Below are 23,171 nucleotides of genomic sequence, written 5' to 3'. Positions count from 1 at the left end.
GTAAAATGAATTAAATTGAAAAAAAGAGATAAAATATTAAAATTTGATCTTATAACATCAAAAACAAATATAAGATGATTGAAATTTCGATTTTCTAGAGTCAACATCAAAATCAGTTTATTCAGCGCCTTTCTAATAACAAAATCACCAACAGAAAATGAGCAGCGAAGATCTTGAAGCTGCAAACGGTGGTTTTGGTTCCTATGTACTCAAGCTCCTCGCCCTGCTCCACCTCAACTCCACCGAAAACTCCACAAGCTCCGCCGCCGCCGTCCGGAATCCTTTTTCCTCAGCTTCACGCTCCAAGAAGAGAAGATCGTACTCCTCACCTTCCTTCCGAAGATCCGTCTCCAAAAGAGCCAATCTCCATAGCTCCGACGACATAAACCGCCCTCTTTCTCTCACTCCGCCATCGCCACCACCTCTTCAGGATCCCTCCATTGCTGAAACATCAACCAATGTTTCCGATTCTTCAAAACCACAGTTCTTGAATTCGCCGTCACCGGAGAATTCCAAGAACAGCGACAACTCATTGTTCACCCCTTTGCCGCCTCTTCCGCTGCCTCTCCGCCACTCACTATCTGGCCCTATTTCTTCTGAAACTCATCAGCAGGCGGCAGCCCAAGCTGTGCCGCCTCCCCTGCGCCTTTCAACATCTGACCCCATTACACCCATTACACCCGAACTTTATCAGGCGGCGGCCGCCGCCAATACTCCGCTACAGTCTCCTGCTGCCACAAGAACACTTTCAATATTCCCCAGTTCTGATCAAGATTCCAAGGTAACTGTAAAGATTTCATCTTTCCTCACAAAATTCCACGTTTTGTCATTTTTTTTTTTTGAAGTGAGAATTTTTATTAAATTAAAAATATTTAATGATGAGTTTTTAGAAGATTTTCTTATTATTAATCAAAATAATTTTCCGAGTAGAATTATTTTATCGATTATAGTTAATTATTATAATTGTCCCCTAAGGATCTTTTTAAATTTTAAAAAATTTGACACCACGATACCAAAATATTACTATTATTCTTTCGACACGTAAAATATATTATAGATAGTATAGATATTTCAATTAGCTCAAAGGAGAAAAAATTTATTGAATTTAATGTTATTAAAAAATAATTTTATATTATAATTCTCATTATTAATTCTAGCTTTGATTATAAATATTCAGTCCTCCCTCAATTGATCTATATTTGGTACAGGATGAATATGGAAAGGAGTCAGTGTGGATTGAGCAGATAGGTGGAGGAGGAGGTTTAATCATTCACTTCAAATGTCCCTGTGGAGAAGACTATGAAATCCTTCTATCCGGCAACGCTTGTTATTACAAATTAATGTAGTAATAATCCTAGCCTGACTCCGATCGAGCCATCGACGACCTTGATCAACTTGTTCCGACGTATATAAAATCGAATCTAAAAAGTATTATTTCATACCCTCTATGACTTTCGCATTAATAGTAGCAAATGCAGTTTGTGTGAATTTTGGTTGCTCGGCTTGTGCAAAATAGAGAGATCAAGCCTTAGGGGGATGAAATTATTTTTTTTTCAAAAAAAATTGTAATAAAATGTTGTATTTTTCTTTTTCTTAAAAATATATTTCACGAGACGCCACAATAGATTCATCGTGTTCAAAAGATAACCAGATTAGCATTTCAAGAAGAGACAACATAGATGGTAACATTGTTTTATTATACGAGTATGTATAATGTGAGACCGTCTCATGGATCTTAATATGTAAGACGGGTCAATACTACCGATATTCACAATAAAAATTAATACTCTTAGTTTAAAAAGTAATATTTTTTCATGGATGACACAAATAAGAGATACGTCTCACAATTATGACCCGTGAGACCGTTTCACACAAATTTTTACCTTATTATATATATGTATATAAAATTATGTTGTATTCATGGGTATTTGGGAATACAAAGGGTCGGGAAGTGAGACTTCAGTCACTTCCCCAGTTAAAATTGCCTATGATATATGTACATACACACATATAAAGTCGGATGTTATACATAAATTATTATTATAAAAAACTAGAAATTGTTTTGATTGTTTTTGTTTTCTGTATTGGTTAGAGTTTTTTTTTTTAATTTAACGCAGAAGAAATATATTGGTGAGAGTTATAGATTATTATTTAAAAAAATAGAAATTATATCGATTGCTTTTGGCGTTTTGTATTGGTGAGAATATAAAATATATTTTAGTTTCATGTAATTTGATCACACCAATTAGTTTTTAAGAGGTCGTGTGAGTGATATGAATTAACATCTCGTGTACATGTATTATGTGCTTGTATAAATATTTGTTTTAGTAACAATGGATTTTGTGGGACTTTTTTTCTTTTGTAAAGTTTGGATTAATTTTTTATCACTTTTAGTGGGTTAATATTTTTTTTTGGGTAAATTAGAAAAATGTCGATTACTATATTATATATTTATTATACAAGAGGTTGTATTTATAGATTATATTAGACATAAACTTCTGTCAATGTGACTATGAGATAAAATAGGAAAGTATGTAAACTTTTAAAAGGATATATCATCTTTCAAAATTTAAGAAGGAAGACGTGGCGAGGATACTGTCAATTATAAAATAAATATTTTAAATAAGATGGTATTAAGATTTTTTTGGAGTGTAAATAAAATTCTCATATAATTAATTATAATCGATTTTTTAAAATAATATTTTTAACAAATTCGAAATTAAATTTAAATTTTTCTAATTTTTAAAAAGTTTTTTTATTAAAAATTACATTCAATTAATTTATCATATCCAAAAAAAAAATAGTGTAATTTTGGGATTGAATAAATTCATAAAATTTAATCAATATGTTAATATATCAGATTAAATATAAATTCTAAATTTGACTTATGATTTACGAATAATCTATAATAAAAATCATATAAACCCAAACCAGGTACGAGTCTAAATACACATTTCCATAAAACACACACACACACACACACATATATATATATATAAACCCAAACCAGGTACAAGTCTAAATACACATTTCCATAAAACACACACACACACACACACATATAGATAGTGTATATGTCGTAAAATTTTACTCATACAATTTTATCTTTACAACATAAGTACATAGGTGGTGTCAAGTTCTTTAATTTTTTAAAGACCTAAAATATCCCCACTACTACAAGTACTCTAATCAATGATAATTCCACAATTACATAGAAATACCCCAAATTAACCTTACTCAAAATTATTCTAACTAATTATAGATAATTTTATAAAGAATCATCCTTAAAATTTAATATAAGTATAAATATTTATTAGTAAAAAATGAATGCCATAGAAATTACATACAGCGGTCAGCGTCTAATCTGGCAGAGGGAATGTCATCTGCTCCAAAATTCATTAGGATTACAAACCTCGAAACCACATAGCCACTCAAAACACACACAAAAACATGATACAAGTTTTCTTTGTACAAGGCAGACAGTACAATATACTGTGGTCATACAGTCATCTCTTCACTACAATACTGTTACCGTCTTACCACTTTAGCAAGCTATAAGATATTGTGGTAATGCAAGATCATATTTCTAATCCAAAATCCGCCCAACTTCTGGAAACTTGTAGGAAAATAAGCTTCTCGAAAAACATTATTTTGGCTTACCGGGAAAAGAATCAACGTAATGTCACTCATAGTTTACAAACCGCATCCTCCATCTTCCTGTCAAAAAAAGGGAGGAAAGAGCAACAGACCTGTGCTGCTGAAGAAGTTTATGAATTTAAAGACTAAAACGCTTGCTCATAGTTCGTCTTGATGGCCCTCCAGGGAAGAGCTTCATGATCCATCCTAACACTCTTTCTACCACCTATGCACAAGACAAAAATATATATGAAGGGAACGATTATCAATCTCTAAAAACTTAAATTGAAAGGACCGACTAAAATTTCAGTCTTAGATTCGCTAAGTTTTGAGATACAAGAATACAGAACTGTTGATGGGACAACGAGCATTACAGTACAAGGCTTATATATTACAAACATAAACTAAAACAATTAAATATTATGTACGAATATGAACCCGTACACAATGGTAGCCATTTGAGACAGAACAATAGTATCCAACTGGGTGATTCTCATGTCATTAAAGGAGTATTATATGTCAAGGAAGCGTGAAACGATACCATGGAAGGTCTGTGACCCAGCATGGACCAGGCAAAAGCAAATTAAAGTCCTAATATAACGGAACGAGGAGCTATTTTTAGTCATCCGTCATTTAGTGATTCTTACAGGTGACATGAGAGAAGTAACTGTTAAGTTTCACTAAATACCTAGAAATATGGAAATACTATACTCTTAGCCATAGTTTGGTGCATGAGATAAGGGAGGAATTGATAAATAATCCTTATTATCCCATGTTTGGTACATTTTTAAAAAGCCTATGATAATATAATGGGCCCTTGATAAATAATGTTTTAGAAGGATAAAATGTCCCTTCTATTAGGTGTGATAATTTTAATTTAATGATAAAATACACTACAAATGACTTAATTACTCTCAATTTATAAATGATTATTATAAATATATGCTAGTAGATAGAAATTATAATCAAATAAATATTTTTATTATTTTGATGTATTATATAACATGATAATTACATAAATGAATTCGATATAATTATATAAATAATTTTTATAAATCTCAATAAAATTATTAATATCACCCGATTAACCTTAAAAATTGATATTTGACTTGACTCATAAAATCAAGGCTCAATTATAATATTATATAATATATAAAATTAGGTAAAAATAAATCATGCAAGCACTATCGGCGCATGAACATATAAAAAAATATGAACTCAAGCAACAACTTTGAAATTATAAAATTTATTATGATAAGGTTAATTTTGTCATTACAATCTAATATATAAATTTAATCACTCTTATTAAAATCATAACAAACATTAAATATAATATCCTACATCTTATTTATCTTTAACATCCTTATATTATATATCACACGTTTATCCTATCATGTGTACCAAACTATGCCTTATGCCACTGTTCTTTAACCTAGTCGAAATATTCAAATAGTTGGTTGAGGTGTTAAAGAGCCTCAATTTTTAGTTTACCAAGGGCCATAACTTTTTCAGATACAGGCAGCAAAAGGGATGTTGTCACTTGCTCGATTTTCTAATCTAAAAGAGGGTCAATACCATCACCAAACCCTACTTTTGCCTGCTGCTTAGAATCCTGGCAGCATACGTATATGCCCCTTTTGTGCTCACTAAATGAAGTATTTTCCAATCAATAAAATAATTGTGTTCATGTACATTGTGTCAACAATGTACCTGATCAATTCGGCAGAAGGAAAAAAAATGCTGAAAGATTATCTTCTTAAAAATGCATTTCCCATGAAGGCGTAACCACTTGATATAACACATGACCAACTTTTGATGCTTTAAATACAAGCTAAGCAAAAAGGAAAAAAAATAATCAATTACCTCATCTCCTTCATCAGCATACGCAATGTTATCACGTACATCACGGGTATCCGGCCGTCTTGGTGGGACATTATTGTTAGTCATACTTTGAGTGGTCAAGAGCTCCAATCTCTGAGTTTGAACTTCAAGCTTTCGGGTCAACTCCTTGTTCAGTTCCTTTAAACAGATAAGTAGCATAAATTTCAGCTGAAAGAAGGTATTGTAAAAGATAAAAAGCAAGTGTACACAAGCACCACATTTATCAAATTAACTTCATGTTTCAACTATAACATTGTTGACTGACTAAATTTTAAAAGTCGGTCAAGAAAATAAAAGAAAACATTTCTCATGTATTCAAATACAAGCACCAAAACACGATAAACTTTTCGAGCAATCTGGAAAAACGAAAAGGAGAAAGAAGAGAAATGGTGATACAAAAACCACATGTTTCCTTTCAATGCATCTCCCATGGAACAGCCCCAGGCGACCAAAACGTTTAACAAGCTCAAATTATTTGCCAGTGTCTCGATTCCTTGTCATTACTTTTTTCTACACCATGAAATCTCCATAATATTGTATTTACCAAAACTAGTCAGAGAGTGTATTTCTAGTTCTTAATAAAAAAATTTGATAAACTGCATCATTCATACTAAGCACTTATATAAAGAAATTTTCTCAAGGTCTTAGACAATGAATTGAGTGAAATCGCACAAAACTACAATCATTATTTAGGTACATCCTTGTGAAATCACCAAATTATTCTCTTACTCCATATATACATAAACTCCAAAGTCATTGTGCAACAGATAACCAACAAGAAGTACCGTGAGTGTAGAGCTTTGGGATGATTCTGCAGACAAAGCACGAGTCAGATGATCTTTCTCCATTGCTAACTGCAGTAAATGAGCTTCCCATAAATTTTTTTGGTTCTTGAAAAGTTAGGGGCAGTAAATTCGATACAGTAGTGAAAGGAGAGAAAAGTAGAAGCAAAAAAGGAATCAATGCAAGAATTCCAAGGAACGGTATCTCTTTTAAAAAAAACTGGAACAGTATCTACCTCAGCAATTAATGTGTTAATGTTTTGAATCATTCTCATGTGATCAGACGGAACAGTTAAAGATAGACTTTCAAGGCTTGGAAGTCTGTTTTCGAGCAGCAACTGACTGTATCTATCCCCAGGAAGTGATGCAGTAACTAGATTTTCTGAATTGGAAGCTTCCATGGTGTTATCTGCATCAGCATAACCAGTTATTGACCTTAAAGACATAAAAAAAACCATGAGAATGTAGGATGAAACAAGAAAACAGGAGAGTACTCATAAGAAAATAAAGTCCATTTTGCAAACCCACCCCAAAAAAACTAGTATGGTTTTCACAAAGAAGCCAGCTGCTGAAAGTACAGACATCAAAATGGGCCCGTGGGGTCAACCCAACCCGCCATGATAAAAGACGGGTTGAGATAAGGTTTTAGCAACCCATTGGTTAGACTGTTTGGGTTATGTGTTATGGCAGGTTGGGTCGGGTTAGCCCGCCATTTTATTAAATTAAAAAAAATTATAAATATATTCATTGTCAATATCAAAGGATGTCCAATAAATTTTAATTCCACCTCTTTTTAATTTTTAAAACACAGCCCATTACCAATTTAATTTTTAAACAATTATTTTCTGTTTTCATTTTTCATCTCTATCACAATCACTGCTTGCGCTGATTTTTTAAAGCTTCAAATTGTTTTCCAAACTTGAAGAACATGACGATCTATTTTTTATTTTTGTGGGCTATGCTTCAATAAGATTACACGAGAAGGATAAAATATTCTGGAGATTATTGGTAAAGGGAAAAGGCAGAAGGAGAAGATTAACAAAATCACAGTGATTGATGGATTTCGAAGAATTTTATATTATTTATTTAGCTTTTTAGACTTTGTTAAACTTTATGCACTATTTTGATTTTTGACAAGTTTAATGCCCTCTTAATTTCTCATGCTAATTATATTAATTGTTGAATTATTTGGATAAAAACAATGGATAATATATGTATTATAAAATATGGATTTGTTGGTCTTTTTTTGTCCTTAGTTTTTTTTAAAAATTGGTGGAACCACCTAACCGCAACCCGTCAATTGGCGGCCCAGCCCGCACCGTTCCATTTGATGGTGTGTTTTTGACATCTCTAGCTGAAAGTGCTAAGAAAAAAAAGGCCATACCTAATAACTCCATACCAAGATCCTCTGTGGAAGTTGAGACATCTTTTTTAGTGGATGGCGTCTTTTTTGTGTCATAAGATTTCTCACTTGAAGAAGCTTTTAGTAATCTGGACTGTAAAATCTTTTTTTCTGCGCAAGAGGAAGAAATAAATCTAAGGAAGAAACTACCAGTTACCATTACAGCATACATAACACGATGCTTGAAGGCAGTGGAAAGTGAACCGGATAACAGTAACTTAGACAAATGTCTTTTGAATGGGATTAAATTACACTCGAACTCAGCAACAAATTTCCTATAAATCATATTTCCTGAGCAACCAGACCCGTAAAGTGAGTTCATCTCATTTTTCTCTTTCAAAAATTCCAGGAAAATGACTAGAACACAAAATAACTGAGTGCAAAATAATAATACACGCAGCATTACTCGGCTCCAATGCAATTGAACACAATAAAAAGAAGCTCTTCAATTGCATCTTACAAAACAATTATTCACTAGAAAGGACAATGTAAAAATACTTCAGATAAAAAAATTTCAAAAACAAAAGGTTGCATTTCAAATGCTTAGGATATCAGGGTAAATTTTCCAAAATCGTAATAATACAGCAAGTTACAATTTTGTATTGGGTTTTTCAAAGACCACGTGAAATGAAACACTAAAACAACCAACACCAAACCCACTCCCAGAAAATAATCCATTTTAATATATTATTCAATCAAAGTAAATTGAAAATTTTAAATGATAATATATTAAATTAAAAATCATTACAAAAGCCGAAATTTAAAAATCGTTATTTGACAACACTCACCCTAAATCGATATTTGACAACACTCACCCTACAATATCTTATACAGTATGACACCTACAGGGAAAAAAAGACATTTCATCTGAAATAAAATCAGACATATACCAAATTTTCAGTCAATTCTCCTAAATACATTTTCCGAAAGCACTGGAAATAAAACCCTACAAAGCCACAATTTTCAACTAATATAAAGGAAATAAGTAGGTACCTAGAGATCTAAATATTAACCAAACAAAAGATTTAGTATGTTAGATACTTTCTGAATTTTTCTAGATAGTTTCCATTATCTTTACTTGCGATTTATAGACAACATTCCTCTGTATAAAGCCAAGTCAGCGGCACAGCCGAATAAGTACTCTACCTTCTTGTAAAGCATTAATGGTTGAATGCAGATCCTGACATTCCTTCTCAAGACTAGACATTTTCTTCCTAAGGATTTCAGAAAGGCACAGGAATTAAAAACAATAAAACAACTTAACACAAGCATATGGGCCATTAAACTTGGGTGATAATTGGGAGGAAAATCATTAGCGATCAAAGAAATAGCAATACCTATCAGAAGAAATTTCAGCTTGGTAGTTTTCTACCTGCCTCTCCAATTTCAACTCGTTAGACCTCAACCGCAATGCCTGTATTGCAGGAATGAACACAGAAAAAGTAAATAGAAATAACCAAGGATAGCTGAACACATGAGCATGATGGAGTTAGGGATTTTAGATAATCCAATATTCTATGGTTCTCTGTGTGAATTATACATTTATACTCAAATGCATAAATATAGACAACTCTTAGCCAGATAAAGGTTTAGTTCACAGTAGCATGCAACAAAGAGAGTACTACATGCTGGTGCGCCATAAGAAAAGTTGAACTGGAAGACTTCATTCATCAACCACCCAACAGATGGCAGCCGAAAGAAAGCTGAGAAGTAGCAATGATTTCATTCACAAAATTTCAGCCAGTAAATGCAGATAATGAAGAATGACTCTATTGATAGTTAGAGCTAGTGAGCAGTTGAGCATTCGTTATTAATGTAATGGTTTAAGTCCATCACAAACAAGACATGAAACCACATCATGAAATTAATGGAACTCGTAGTCTAATCCCTGATGCATGCTTCGCTATGAGATTTGTCCTCCACAAACTCGTATTCCATGCATTTACCCTAACATAACTCAGGTTGATCATAATAACAAAGGATATATATACTTTGAATCACCTTCTCTTCCAATCCAATAACCTCAGAAGCTAACAGCTTTGCACGTTCATCAGCTGCATTACATTCCAGTTGGGCATTAGCATATTCAAGTTTTACAGCTTCAAGTTCCACCTAGAGATATTGGCACAGAAATGGGTCAAGTAGGCACAGATAAGAGTATAGAATGGGGAGTTGCCCCCAGTGAATTAAGAGAAATTTTTTAAAATAAAATACAATATTTTCATAGAATTATATTGATTTTCAACTAGAAAACAAAAAGCGAGATGTCAAAAGCTTTCGGAATGCATAAATCCAATTTCACCCCTGTATTGAACGGAAAAGATTCTTCACTACCTTAATTTGATAAGAGAAAAGATATCGGCAACCAAAAGGTGTGTCCTTGGACAGAATTTATTGACAAGACTAATTCAACAAAGTTTATCAAGTGATGGGGGTAACAAATGAAGTTTCCAAAACTTAAATATCATATGGATGCAATGAGAGATAGACGTGGAAATAAAAAAAAACAGAATGACAAAATATAATAATATACTGATCCGCAGCTAGAAAAATTTATCAACACTAACCAGTTGCAGTTTTATTTCACCGTGCAACTTTTCCAAGTCAGCCTTCAGCTGGTGGACAAGGCTTCCCTAAAGAAACCAGAAAACAAGGGAATAAAATAAACCCATCGTTCCACCAGAAGAAAGAAGATTTGATTAGGAGTATCAGAAAAATATAATAAAAAATATGAATAGCAAGTTAAAAGGGACAATGAAACAAGCCAATCATGTCAGAAATATGCTTCATTTACCAGATACAAAAGTAACAATTTTTCCCTAACCAGTTACCAATTTCACATTTACTATTTATAACTCTCCAAACACCCGAAACAACAATAAGCATTGCAAATAAGTGTTGTTTCGGATCCACAACAGCAGGGAAAGTTAAGAATTTTGGAAATTTGTATTATTATTATAGTCATGGTATTCTTGATAAAGGTTAAAGCCTTTATTAGTTGGGACAACTATATCAGTGTTGTTTCAGATCCACAATAATATGGAAAGCCTTTATGATATTATTAGAGTCATGATATTCTTGATAAATGAATCTCAAATCTTAGCATTATTTAGAACATCAAATACAAGTCAAGCTACTTCAAAATGACAAATCTTTCAGACTAGAACGATATGAGTACCTTTGACAAAATTATTGATTCCCACATGTTTTGTCTGGACATGTTGGATAAGATTATGGACTATTATTTGTTGTTGATTAGCAATCAACATACAGCTTCATATAGGACCTCCTCAAGGAATTTTCAAGTCCTTTAATAAGTCTCTCTAACTTTATGTGTTTCACAGACTCACGTCAGTTAATGCCTTTCAAGCACAAACCCTACGAGAGTACCCCATATATTATTATTCACTGTGAAATAATAATAAATTTAGCATAAATAAGCTTAAAACAAAATGATTGCCGTCTATGCAGCTCGGTCATGAAATTGGTCACTCTTTCGCCACAGACAGGCACTTCATGATACCTGGTCGTGTTACTCTTAGATACTATAAATCTAAGTGTTCATGCTACACACCCATACGGCATGGATTACCATCGGAGGTCGCACAGTATATGACTAAAAAAAGAAATGATCCAAAGGCACGAGGCGAATGAGAAACTGAAAACAAGAGTCATGATCGCGAAAGACAGGTAACTTAGGTGGGTAATAACTCCAAGCTCAATAGACTCTGTAACCTAAAATCTTTTCTAGGTTGACTCAGCAACAATTACCTTCTGACTTTTTGTTAGATTGATTAAATGTTAGGATTATTTTTTACTCTAAACAGCATTCATAAGCCACAACAATTACCTTCTGACTTTTTGTTAGATTGATTAAATGTTTGGATTATTTTTTAATCTAAACGGCATTCATAAGCCACACATCATGTACGAAGATGAAACATAATATTCTCACAACAAAAATACAAAGTATCTATAAGATTCATCCAGATAATTAGTAATCTCTTCATAATATCCCGAAAATCAAATAAGAAATTTGATCAAGTTATCATCAAATTACAATCCAAACGGATTTAAGATGTTTTATATTTACAACTGTAAGATAACTTCCACATTAATGCCACTTCACATCATACAACCTCATATGGGACAAAGAAGTATTACACTATTACTCAGTTTTGCATTCTCATCTAGGTTAGGACAGGATTTTGGAGTGTATAGTGATGGTTCATCAAATTACAACGTACTTTTTATTTTAAAAATTAATAGTCTTTGTGAAGGGAGTTATGTTGACATATCAGCGAAAACATTTCCATACCCTTTAACTAGATAAAGGTGTCCGTAAAATCTAAAAAACCTAAGAACTTGGAATTTTGGAGGACATAAAAAAAATTGATGCAGGCAAATAAGATGTGAGAGAGTAAATCAAATGATTGAATCAATATCACTTAGAAAGGGTAGAATAACCAGAATAAGGGCCACCAGTAATGCATAATTCTACTATTCCTACCCATATTCTAATAATCATATCCTATCATATAAAACAGTGATTACAATTGGAAGGACAACTAGCAGATAAATGTACTACATAAATTAACATGGAAAATCAAAACCTGCTGATTATAGCTATCAGTCAAAGCAGAATTTTCAGAAGCTAGAGACTCTGCTAAAGCACGCGAAGCTTCAAGACCACGTTGCAACGAGAATTTTTCTTGTGTTAGATCTTCGATATGCTGCGAGGAAAAAAATCATATGAATGAAAAATAATAATCAATGTATTTTCACTTACACAAAGCCTTGGAAGCCTTCCCTGTCAAAAGGATCTCCCCAAGACATCGAAAGATTTATTTTTCCCAGTAAATAAATTACAAAATGCATTTCACTCAAAATAGTCGCTTGCAAGGTAAAAAACTGCGTTATTAACCTTAAAATTCCGCTAGTCATTGCATACTATTGTTTCCGTAGATTTAAGTAAACATGCATAAAATTAACGCTAGTGGAATTTTTAATAACAGTAGCAGTTTTTTAAGGTTATTAACAATAGTATTAACACATTCCGCTAGTCATTGCATAAAACTGGTGGTCACTGCTACTGTTATTAACCTTAAAGATGCAAGTAGACATGCATAAAATTTTGCTGGTGTAATATTAAGAAGGTGCTATCCAGCAATAATGTGTTAAGGATGTTACATCCAGAATCCACTAATGCTCTTTCCAATTTTGCATCTTATCATGTGATAAGCATATTGCATCTTGAAGTGTGAATGGGATCTTTCATATGCTGACTCTTACGCATGAAATGTAACACCCTAAAAATTGTTAGGTGCTTAGAATTTAATTCTACTAGTATTATTTTCAATATTTCGTCTAAATAATAATAATATTTAATTATATGAAATGAATTTTATCATCCTACAAGTAAAATTTAATAAATTTATATCGGACAGTATAAACATATAAAATATTAAGTCTTCTTTGTTTTAATGTACATATGAAATTATAGTCTTGGCACTTGGTTTTCAAGCCAAAGCCAAGTGTCTATGTATCAACACTACCCCCCACTTCACTGCCTTGCTATAAATAGGTCCCGTTACATGCATTTCATTAGATAAGTTAATCAAATTTCTTGGGTTTAGAGAGAAAAATAATGGATTGGAGATGAAGCACAAAAAGGGGGGAAATAGGAGAAAAGGAGAAAAATATCAATCCCTGTCCAAATCTCAAAATTTTTACGCTACTCTTTCTTACCCAAAGGCCAAAACCATCATGTGCTGGAGGTGTAACAAGATTATGATCCAATTCTTTCCAGAAAATTCGAGTTCGTGAAGAAGAGTTTTTGAAAAGTTTCCAGAAAACTAGTTTTAAGGTAGCTACTTACAGCTTGTTTTTCTCATTTTCTTGAACGAATTTTATTTCGATCGTAACATAAGAGTTGTTTAATGTGTCAGCCGATCATCCTCGCAGTCGCCGAAAAATCTATTTTTTACGGACGAAGCAATCCAAATGATCATTATTATTTTTCAAACTCTAGGCTAAATCCATCATGAATTTTAAAATGTTTTCAATACAAAAGTTGTAGACCGGGATGAGGTGAACCCACTGTAAAAAAATTCATTGGCGCGTGGCTGCTCTACCGGCGAGTGACCACAAGAGCAGCCACGCCCACCGCCGACACGCTGTCCTGATTTGACGGTTTCCTATGAAAGAACAATTTTGCGCTATTTTTAAGCAATTATGGACATATCTACTACACTTAATCTTGTAGATGAAGAGGATGAATTCGACTTTGATAAAGAAAGTGAAAAACAGAATGATGCCGAGCGTTGTGCAATTCAAATGAAGAAGATGATCTCGATCTTGATGAAGGGCATGAAGATGAATTTTAGATTATGTTTATCTAGTTTTAGAATTGCAACTTTATATGCTCTGAACATATAGATTTGTTATTTAAGCATGAAGTATTGATGTTATTATGTGCTATATATTATATATTTATTTATATGCTTGTGACAATTTGCTTTCAAATAGCTCTTGTTACGCTATTCGCTATAGCCACGGGAAACCTTTACGCTACGGGGCACTACACACGATTGACAACTATGGACATGTATTTTAATTGTTATGAAATTTTAAAGTTTAAAACAAAAACTACCTGGTACAAGTTATGTACAAAAATGATTTTTAAAGGTTTCGTCACCCACCACCAATCTTAACATTGTAAAATTGCGGAAATGATAATTATAGGAAATTATATTGGCTTGGGTTCATCAACTGAGGTGAGATTTCTACTGTGAGTTCAGTACCTTTTTTTCTTTCAATTATGGTCTTTTGGCATTCGGCCTGGAATTTACAATGAAGTTTCATAAACTACTGATTTATTCATATATATTGCATAATATTGTGCATTTACATTGCATTGATCATATTGTTATGCATACTTGAATTTTTGATTGAATTATTGGTTCCTGATCGATTAGCTATTGACTGAATGATGAATGAATGAATGAATGGAGCCCTGGACAACAGTCTATGTACCAAGTTGCTAGTCCAATTGACAACACGGCTTCAACCTGGAAAGTGAGTCTAATGAACAACGGGTTTAAACACTGGTATAAGGTTCATCTAAACATCGTGACTTCGATCCGAAAATTTGAGTTCACCTAGGCTCGTAAATGATTGATTGTACGGTTCTTAGTTGAGTACGTTAGAAAAAGTATTACACTGAATGTTGGTGGAGCCACCTCTTTAGAACATGATATTCATTTCATAGTCCTGAACAGTCACTGCATTTCACTTATATTTTCGCAACAATACATTGTTAATGATATATGTAATCTCATATTGAATTATTGTACTAATAAATTATTGTTTAACTTGTATAAATATATAAGCTCAATTTATTCCCTCACTAGGTCCCCAAAGAATTAACATCTATTTTCTTTCTATTTATTATGAATTTCAGATACAGGATTTCAGGATCCCAATAGAGAAAAAGAATTATGGTTATTGAAATTTTGACTTAGCAAGACAGTGAAATTACGTTTATATTTGATTTGATATCGTACTAAAAGTATTGGTTATCTTGTAAAGTCAAGGATTGTACATACTTTCGCTACTATAAATATTAAATAATGATGATATTATAAGTCGGGGCCCACATGTTGTATCAAAGCTTCCCAGGTTTATCCTGAATTCTTTTGGATGATAGAATAAAATCCATAATATTTTGTACTTATGGGTTTTTACTGATATGACTTACAATGAAAGTCTCCTGTGTTAACCATTATTTCAAGATCTTTCGGATAACGAATAATAAAATAAGATAAAAAGTCAGCCTTAGTTTGACACAAAAACTGAGGATTACGTGATCAACTTGTTATAATTATATAAGCTCGGTTTATTTCCTCTTGTCCCCAAAAACTTAACACCTATTTTCTTTCTATTTCTTGTAAATTCCAGTTACAAGATTTCAAGAATCCGAATAGAAAGAGAATTATGGAATTGAAATATTATCGTAGCAAGACAGTGAAATTATGCTTGTCTTTCATTCGAGATCGTACTGATAGCATTTGCGTTATTTTTTGTAAAGTCAAGGATTATACACATTTTCGCAACTTAACTATAGGTCAACAGTTAGTATCATACATATATAGACCACATCTAGAGGCAATTGTATGGCATCCTACAACCCATATTATAGGTCATATTTATTGGATCGATAACTACATGATATCACTAACAGTTGTGGAACGTGTGGATCTGCTTTAGATGGAAAGTATGCTCGTCAAATTCTAAATTTGGAGAGCCGCCAACTAGCGAAAAATCCACATACAGCAAGCTTCTGTGGTCAGTTTGCTGAAATTAAAAAGAATATTTATTGGCTCGTATTCCCTCCCATTCCAAGAATGAATCAAATTATTGTACAGCATTCACCAAGTTATCATCTATGTCACTCTTTTTAGTGTTTCCTAAGTAACAACAGAACTATGCCACATTCAGCATCTTCAAACAGTAAAATTCAGAACATCCACTATAGATAGAGCAAGTCATAATAAACTGCCAGATTATCGTCATGGCGTTTGGTGATATTCCAAGAGAACTGTTGAGGATACGGAAAATCAACAGCGATAAATTTCGAACAGAAAAATTGCAATTTTCCAAAACTCTATGATGAGGCTAACGAATCACCAACAGGAGCTAAACAAAGCACATGTAACAGAAATACAAGTGAATCAAGAAATATAACTTTCGTAATAGATTTCACAACTAATGGAAACAGAAAAAAATACAGTCAAGGAACCTGTTCCAAAGTAGAAAAGTCTTCATTCGGATTCTTCAAAAAGAAGTCATTTTTGCTCTCCACAAAATGATTGGGAGATTCGACCGCATTACCAGAATCAATTAATGAGGTAGCAGATTTCTGATAAACCTTCGAACTGGAAAAATCAAATTTTGATTCCCCGAAGTGGGGAGGGGGTGATGACGAACCTTTTGAGATGTGAATAGAATCAAGAAATGATTGTCGGGATCTCTTGCCAGCTACAGATGGAGGTGGTAGTGCATTATTGGATGATCTTCGAGCATCAGAATCAAATTCATCATTTCTATGGTCGCGCATCCATGAAGATGAGTGGTCCATGCTGCCTGTATGAACAACAGAGCCTCTAATTCTGTTTTCCCCGGTATCAGAAAACACAGAGAGCCTTTGTCCAATACTTGTGGCAGAATGAACAGATTCTGTAACCCAATAGGAAGCCCAAGCATAGAACATAACAAAATCATAAGAAATTTCTAAAATAAATCAGAGGGTATAGGAAGAGAGATACTAAAAGAGTAACATATTTCATTCAATTAAATATTACCTTGGTGTGGAGAAAATGTTGATGTGTTACCCTGATAGTCCCTAGTACCCAAACTGTCTTCCAACAGTGTGCTGACAGAATTCTCAGATGAAAACCTTTTAGCAAAAAGGGTAGATGAGCTTGAGTTCCCAAGCAAAAGATCCTTCCCAAGGTCATTACTGATGTTTAATGGGTAACCATCTAAACCATGGTCATTAAAGTGACTTGAAGCTTCCTGCACGGATGATACAGAATGTGCCATAAAGCTATCATTCCCAATCCTAGAAGTAGTTGGAGATGAAAATCCATCCTTTTCATCTCTATCCAATGATTTATATCCCGAACTTCTAGGTTCCAAGGAGCTCAAAGAAGCAGAAGCATTCTTGTACTGTTTATCCTGACAGAATGAATGTTCTAGATCGGATGAAAATACACCAGTCTTATTCACAAGGGAACTGCTAGCAATCTTGTTGCCTGAAGAACCAAATTCATTTTGCGAAGCAATACTAGTTTCATTTGTCTCATTATTCTCAACAACACCTGAAGCTTTCAAACCACCTACAGAAAATGTGTCATCTGTCAGCACACCATCATCATCCACATATACCCGCTCAGATTCAGATGGTTGCTTCTCATGTGAGACATCATCGGAAGGATCAAGAAGACTAGGAGATGTAGCTTTTTTAGCCTTCTCCAAGGCCTTCTTCCGGCGAAACTCCTCTAGCTGCAGATTAATTAATGAATTTAACAACTTATTACCAATAAAAACAAAGAATTACCAGAGTAGCATGGCGCATAGAAGTTAGATTAAGAAATACAACTTCAACAACAACAAAATAAGAAAGAATTCAAAAACTAATCAGCAGATAACTCCAATCTGTTCTATGCGCACCGGCAAATATATAAAGAATTACATGCACTTGTTATGAAATATCCAATGAACCATGATCCAAATGAACAAAACATCCCCCATTTAGGTGGATATATATAAACAAAACTAAACAGAATCTCAAGCAAAAACCAATTAAATTAAAGAATGGAAATTGAGAACCGAACAATAAAAAGACCTTTCTCCTTCCAGCAGCCAATTGCTCTTGCTTTTTCAAAACTTGCGGCGAAGCCATGCAAAAATCTACACCGCAATTTTCGAACCTCAAAGACATCCAATTGCAGAAACCCCCATTTCCCCGGCAATAATTAGATCAGTGCACAAATTTTCGATTGACATAACAATTAAATGCGGTTGGAAAACAGCGGTTTCACCGTAAACAATCAAACAAATTCGTGAGATTGAATGAAATTTAGGACATGTTTCGATCTGAATGGGAGTAATTGACTCCCTACGTTTTCAATTTACTTGCGTTCTAGCAAAATCTTCCTCCTTTACCCTCGAGCGTGAGAAATTCACTTTACGTCAGGATTTGGAAAATTACGTATTTATATTTTCTTTCAATTTTATTTTTAAATTAATGGACAATACTGCCCTTTTATACAATTTTAAATTTTCTTTTGACTAATAAAAGAATATATCTTGATTCCCGAAAAAAAATATGAAACCGTTAAATCATATTATGTACAATTTTTATGAAGTTTTGAATTTAAATATACACATATTTATGGCAAACTAATTGTAAAATATTTATCATATCATATTTAACCTATTTTTATCGTCCATTCACACTTTCAAATAAGATTAATTTGGATCTCTATATTGAGAATATAATATATACTAGCGATTTGTGTGGCGGTTCCGAGCGCTTACATAATTTAATTTCAAATTTAAAATGTTTAATATTTCATATACTTTATGCTCACTTTCTTATGATCTAATATATTTATCTTGTTATTTTATGTAGGAGTGTGTCTCATGTGAGATCTCACGGATCTTAATCTGTGAGACGGGTCAACTCTACTCATTTTCATAATAAAAAGTAATACTCTTAGCATAAAAAGTAATATTTTTTCATGGATGACCCAAATAAGAGACCAGTCTCACAAATACGACTCGTGAGACCGTCTCACACAAGTTTTTGTCAAATTCATGAACAACAAAAATATAAATTTAAAAGGGAAAAAAAAACTTACTAATCATTTAAATCAATGGCATTTTTCTGCACATGAACCTGATAGGTAAGCCAAACCTAGGAACTTGAATGATGGAGTGTGAGGATAGAAATGGAGCTTTGGTTTGGCTGGAAGCAGTTTACTTTATTTCCCCCTTTTTTTGGCCTATACATATAGAGTTTAGGTTAATAGTTTTTTAACGTAGGGTTAGTTTAGTCCAAACTCATAGATTAGCAACCGTTAAATCGTTAATCTCAGGAATGAAGATATTAAGTTATATTAGTAAATATATCTAATTGTCATTAACGTGTTATGATATTTTGATTTGGGTTAATTAATTGCATATAGTAGTTTAAAAATCAGTTCACGGAAACTCATACATGATTGAAATAGTCTGTTTATTCAATTAATAAATTAGGTAATGCATTTTATGTATTAAATTATTTTAAATGTATATATATTTATTTTCATGCAATTTAAAATATTTCTTCGAGTTTTAGTTTTCAAGTGAATATTCGATGTCGAACCGAAAAAGGAGACCGGAGACGATTGATATGTTAAAATTTATTGTTATATTTTTATTTTAAGCTAAAAAATTAGGTATTTTAAAGGATTTATGAATTTTATCATTTAAGGGTAAAATTTAATTTATAGAGTGAAATAAAGACATTAAAAATTTTAATTAAAAAATTTTGAAATTGTTAGGAATTTAAATATTTTCACTCGAGATATAATATTTTAATAGTTATTTCATGAATTAATTAACTAAATTAGTTAATATTTAATTATGAGTAAAATTTAGGATTTGTAGGACTCTTAAATTATCAAATCTGAAAAGTTGTAGAGCTTAATTAGTAATTAAAACTTTTCTAGGTTCTTCACCTAGCAGCAGCCATAGCTGATTTCACGCTACGTTCCTTGATTAATTTAGTCACTTTTGAAGCTAGAAAACACAGCAAACTGTCTCCGATCGGCCTCCATTCTTCCCCGCATAGGTGTTCGATATCTCATGAAACATGTAATGCCCGAGATTTTGATTTTATTTTAATCTAAGATTATTGAGTTTGAACTGATGTGATTATAGCTGGGCCATTCCGAGACCAGATTGGACAAAGCATATGAATTGTATAAGTTTGGGACAGAACTATTGGCGCCCAAGCTGTAGAAAGTGACCGCCCGAGCGCCAATGTTCGATAAGGTCTGTTGCGGGCAGAAGATGTGGCGCCCGGGCGGTAGTTTTTTACCGCCCGAGCGCCAATGAATAAGGGTGAGGACAGAACCTTTCGCGCCCGGACGGTAGGTTTTAACCGCCCGAGCGCCGAGCAAGCGCCCGGGCGGAATATATATATATATATATATATACAAATCCTTCAGAAATGCTTAAAAACGAAGAAAGGAAAACGAGAAAGATTGATAAAATCCTTACGCCTTTACACGTTGATCCGTCCGTCTGATTTGGGATCCGAGTACGGCACCGTGTTCCTAGCAACGACAGCTCCTACAGGACGTAAGTTTCGTTACGTTTTATTAAAATTTGAAATTAAGCTATGTCCAGAATTAGATACGATTCATATATGGCGTTCTTGACATAGTAGACATCATAGAATCGAAGTCAGATTAAGAAACAGATTGATTATGGAATTGTTATGAATTTCAGAGTAAATTGACTGAGATGTGATGTCAGATTTGTACGGTGCTTGATTATAAGTTATTGGAATTAGTATATACTGGTGTGGTATCACCGGTATCACAGAATTATACGGTTGTACCGTCAGAATTTAATAAGACAGAGATGTCTTGATTAGAATAGAATATTGATACGTATATTGATATTGTCATTGCCAGATTGAACATTGACAAACTTTGAGTCGAGACTTCAATTATATCAGAGCGACAGAACGAATGGTATAAATAAGATTCGGAATTGCACAACACGAGTCAGGTTTGACTTGAGTCTCCCAAAATCACATACTTTATTTTATTGCATTGATATTTGCAGATTTTAGTCTATTGAATGATAGCAGAGCCAGAGTTTGAGTCTAGGGCAGATCAGCCTAGCTAGGGCAGAATCTCCGAGTCTTTGTCAGAACCGCGAAGACTCTAGACTTACGGTGTATCGATGAGCTTAGATGTAGATCGACATCTATTGTAGACATTCGATACAACATGCCAAAGTCTAAATTAGATCGGGATCCCTAGATTAGAAATGAGTCCTAGATTTAGGTACAGATTTGTATCGATTCATGTAGTCAGATTGGATACATGTTTTCATGATTGTTTATGCTTTTATATATGTTTTATATGATTGCATTGATACATTGTTTATACTGAGATATTTATATCTCACCGGAGTTATCCGGCTGTTGTCTTGTCTGTATGTGTGCATGGCAACAGGTGGGACAGGTTCAGGGTCACAGAGTTGAAGAAAGATCGAGATTAGAGTGGAGACTACGGACTTGGACTAGAGATAGAGTTTAAACACTTGATAGTTAGTTGTTGAACCTGATATATAAATGATTGTATGTTGTATCAGATTTAAACTTTTATACTGATATGTATAGGAGTTTGATTCCATTACGTTCCGCATTTAAAAAAAAAATTAGACCATGTTTATTATAATTGATTAAATTAGTCCCAATAACGATTAAAAAGATGATTAGCGTCCAGGTCCCTACAACAGGTAGTATCAGAGCGATAGATCCTTTAGATTGAGATAGAAGAGGCTAGTGAGCGGGGTAGATTGAGGTTTTCTTTCCTGCTTTTGAATGCTAGCATGTCTTACTGCTTTAATATATGTTACTTCCTTATCTGATTTGATATAGTAATATGTTTTATTGAGAATGGATCAGCACCGATTCTAGATCAGCAGTAAGATGATCAGAGGAGGGCTGAAGCTGGTTGTTATATTTGAGTTACTAATCCTGTTGATAACAAGATATGCCTTCCAGACGAATCCCAGAACAGGGAAGTACATCAAATCCTTCAATGGATGTCACCCCGACTCCAATGGAAACGTTACTGAAACGATTTCAGTCATTTCATCCGCCAACTTTGAAAGGAACAGAGAACGCTGTGGAATGCGAGAGTTGGCTTGATGATATTGAAATGTTGTTTGAATCATTAGAGTATACAGATGAGAGACGAGTTCGGCTGATAGGACACCAGTTACACGATGTTGCAAAGAACTGGTGGATTACGATAAAGAGGGCTTTGGAGCATAGAGGTACGACTATCACCTGGAATGTTTTTAGAACTGAATTTTATCAACGATTCTTTCCAGTGTCATACCGAAAGGACAAGGGGGCGGAGTTTGCCAATCTAAGGCAGGGACAGATGAATATAGAAGAGTACGTGTACAAGTTCTCCACCTTGTTGAAATTTGCTCCACATGTTGCTGATAGCGAGGAAGCTACTGCTGATCAGTTCATTAATGGTTTGAACCCAGAAATTTTTTATTGGTGAACACAGGACGACTGAATAATTTTACTGACGCCTTGGACAGAGCTAAGGGAGCAGAAGTCGGTCTGATGAGACAGAAAGGGGCTTCATTTGTGCCTCCAGCACCGAGACCACAACAACCACCTCCCAGATTTGAGGGTGGCACAGCAGTGGGGGGAAGAATGAATTTTTGAAAGCCAAAGGAAAACAATTTAAGAAATTGGGCAGCAGTTCTTCCAGCTCTGGTGGCTCCCGACAGAACCAGAGCTATACTGGAGTTTATTGTAGGACTTGCGGAGGAAGACATGAAACTGAGCAATGCCAAGGAGTGACTGGTAGTTGCAACATCTGTAAACAGCCGGGACACTTTGCTAAAGTGTTTCCACAGAGAGGTTCTTAAAGATCTCAGGGAGCCGAGTCATCGGGATCAGCAGCACAGACTGAGAGACGATCAGGTGCTGTTCACACATTCCAGCCAGTGCCAGCTCAGTCACAGCAGAGGCCAGGAGGTAGCCAGACTGTTAGCCAGCCTCCTAGACAGCAGGCCAGAGTATTTGCTTTGACAGAGGAGCAGGCCCAAGAAGCACCAGATGACGTTGTAGCAGGTAACTGTTCTTTATGTGGTTA

At 33.9% G+C, this 23,171-nt stretch overlaps 2 protein-coding genes across 3 annotated transcripts; one reads left to right on the top strand and one right to left on the bottom strand.

Annotated features, from left to right (window-relative positions):
• The first annotated feature begins 128 nt into the window (after window positions 1-128).
• LOC140831764 (uncharacterized) lies at window positions 129-1,413 on the top strand. The gene is made up of 2 exons (XM_073195515.1): window positions 129-781; window positions 1,209-1,413. The coding sequence occupies exons 1-2, from the start codon at window positions 158-160 to the stop codon at window positions 1,344-1,346; spliced, it is 762 nt and encodes a 253-aa protein (XP_073051616.1). The 5' UTR covers window positions 129-157; the 3' UTR covers window positions 1,347-1,413.
• Window positions 1,414-3,497: 2,084 nt separating this feature from the next.
• LOC140833033 (protein BLISTER-like) lies at window positions 3,498-18,461 on the bottom strand. 2 transcript variants are annotated; one of them, XM_073197411.1, is made up of 13 exons: window positions 18,110-18,461; window positions 17,064-17,766; window positions 16,502-16,938; window positions 12,315-12,434; window positions 10,269-10,334; window positions 9,703-9,813; window positions 9,039-9,115; window positions 8,848-8,915; window positions 7,684-7,812; window positions 6,536-6,708; window positions 6,303-6,371; window positions 5,500-5,655; window positions 3,498-3,862 (listed from the first exon to the last, which is right to left on the bottom strand). In XM_073197411.1, exons 1-13 carry the CDS (start codon window positions 18,203-18,205, stop codon window positions 3,776-3,778), a joined length of 2,292 nt encoding a protein of 763 aa, XP_073053512.1. In that variant the 5' UTR covers window positions 18,206-18,461; the 3' UTR covers window positions 3,498-3,775. The 2 variants fall into 2 exon arrangements, with proteins under 2 accessions (XP_073053512.1, XP_073053513.1); XM_073197412.1 differs by having other exon boundaries at window positions 7,699-7,812.
• Between the last annotated feature and the right edge of the window lie 4,710 nt (window positions 18,462-23,171).

The sequence above is a fragment of the Primulina eburnea genome, chromosome 5 (genome assembly GCF_022965805.1).
Source record: "Primulina eburnea isolate SZY01 chromosome 5, ASM2296580v1, whole genome shotgun sequence".
Lineage (NCBI taxonomy): Eukaryota > Viridiplantae > Streptophyta > Magnoliopsida > Lamiales > Gesneriaceae > Primulina > Primulina eburnea.
This window is presented reverse-complemented; position numbering and strand designations above follow the sequence as displayed.